The sequence below is a fragment of the Tupaia chinensis genome, unplaced genomic scaffold (genome assembly GCF_000334495.1).
Source record: "Tupaia chinensis unplaced genomic scaffold, TupChi_1.0 Scaffold000528_1, whole genome shotgun sequence".
Classification (NCBI taxonomy): Eukaryota; Metazoa; Chordata; class Mammalia; order Scandentia; family Tupaiidae; genus Tupaia; species Tupaia belangeri.
The window spans coordinates 1949811-1950695 of record NW_006160041.1 but is presented as its reverse complement, the minus strand read 5'-3'; the positions used below and the strand labels follow the sequence as shown (position 1 = coordinate 1950695).

Here is an 885-nt window from a genome sequence, read left to right as displayed (position 1 = left end):
TTCACAGCTGGTAGGAGGGGGCGGGCGGGTGGGGTGGGAGGAGGCGCACAGGGGTGGGAGGAGGCGTGCCTGCTCAGATGAGTCTGTCCTGCCTCAGGTGTGCCAAGGTCGGAGGTGGCTGGGAGGGGGCTCCAGCAGGGACGCAGCAGCTCTGGCCACTCCACTTACTCACCTTTTGGCTCTTCCTGGGCACAAAGCCCAGGCAGTGATGAGCCATGAAGATGAAGTTGGTGGCGAAGTACAGGAAGGAGAAGAGGCTGTGCAGCCAGAGGACCTTACTCCTGCAGGAGAAGCAGTGGGCCCGGTCAGCCTGCACTGGCCCATGGGCTGTACGGTGCCCCCGCCTCACTGGGACCATCCCTCCGAGGGTCACGACCTTCCCGACCTCTTCCCCTCCTCCTCCACTGTGGTCTCCTTGAAACACGCCCTTTCCATCGGGGTCTCCCCTGAACAGCCTCTCGGCGCCAACACTCAGCTCCTTGCAGGAGGATGGCAGACCGAGACTCAGAAGTGGGCCCCACTCCAGCATTAAGGGCCAGCATTTATTGAGAGCCGACTGTGTGCCAGGCCCAGGTGAGACTAAGTGCTTTATGTGCATTTCTCACTAGGCTTCATAGGCAGGGGCGTCTATGCAGGTCTTCGTTTTACCCACAGAGAAACGAGGGCCACACGGGAACGTGACCTGCCATCGGTCATTCACAGCAGTGGCCACGCTGGGAGGAGAACCAGGGCTGCTGAAGGCCTTGGACTCGCCATCGCTGTGTGGTACTGCCAGCTGTGGAGAATCAGGCCCCCCGAGGCCGCCCAGCAGCCATGTGCAGAGGGACCCAGGCCACATGCAGCTCAGAGGGGACAGGGCCAGAAGGGCTCGCTACACCTCCCTGA

At 62.0% G+C, this 885-nt stretch overlaps 1 protein-coding gene across 1 annotated transcript in view; it reads right to left on the bottom strand.

The window, feature by feature from the left end:
- TMEM63C (transmembrane protein 63C) overlaps window positions 1–885 on the bottom strand; it is a 95317-nt gene that overhangs the window by 30140 nt on the left and 64292 nt on the right. Inside the window, exon 11 of the mRNA XM_006157109.1 lies at window positions 173–281. Coding sequence (XP_006157171.1) covers window positions 173–281 — 109 coding nt within the window. The remainder of the gene's footprint in view (window positions 1–172; window positions 282–885) is intronic.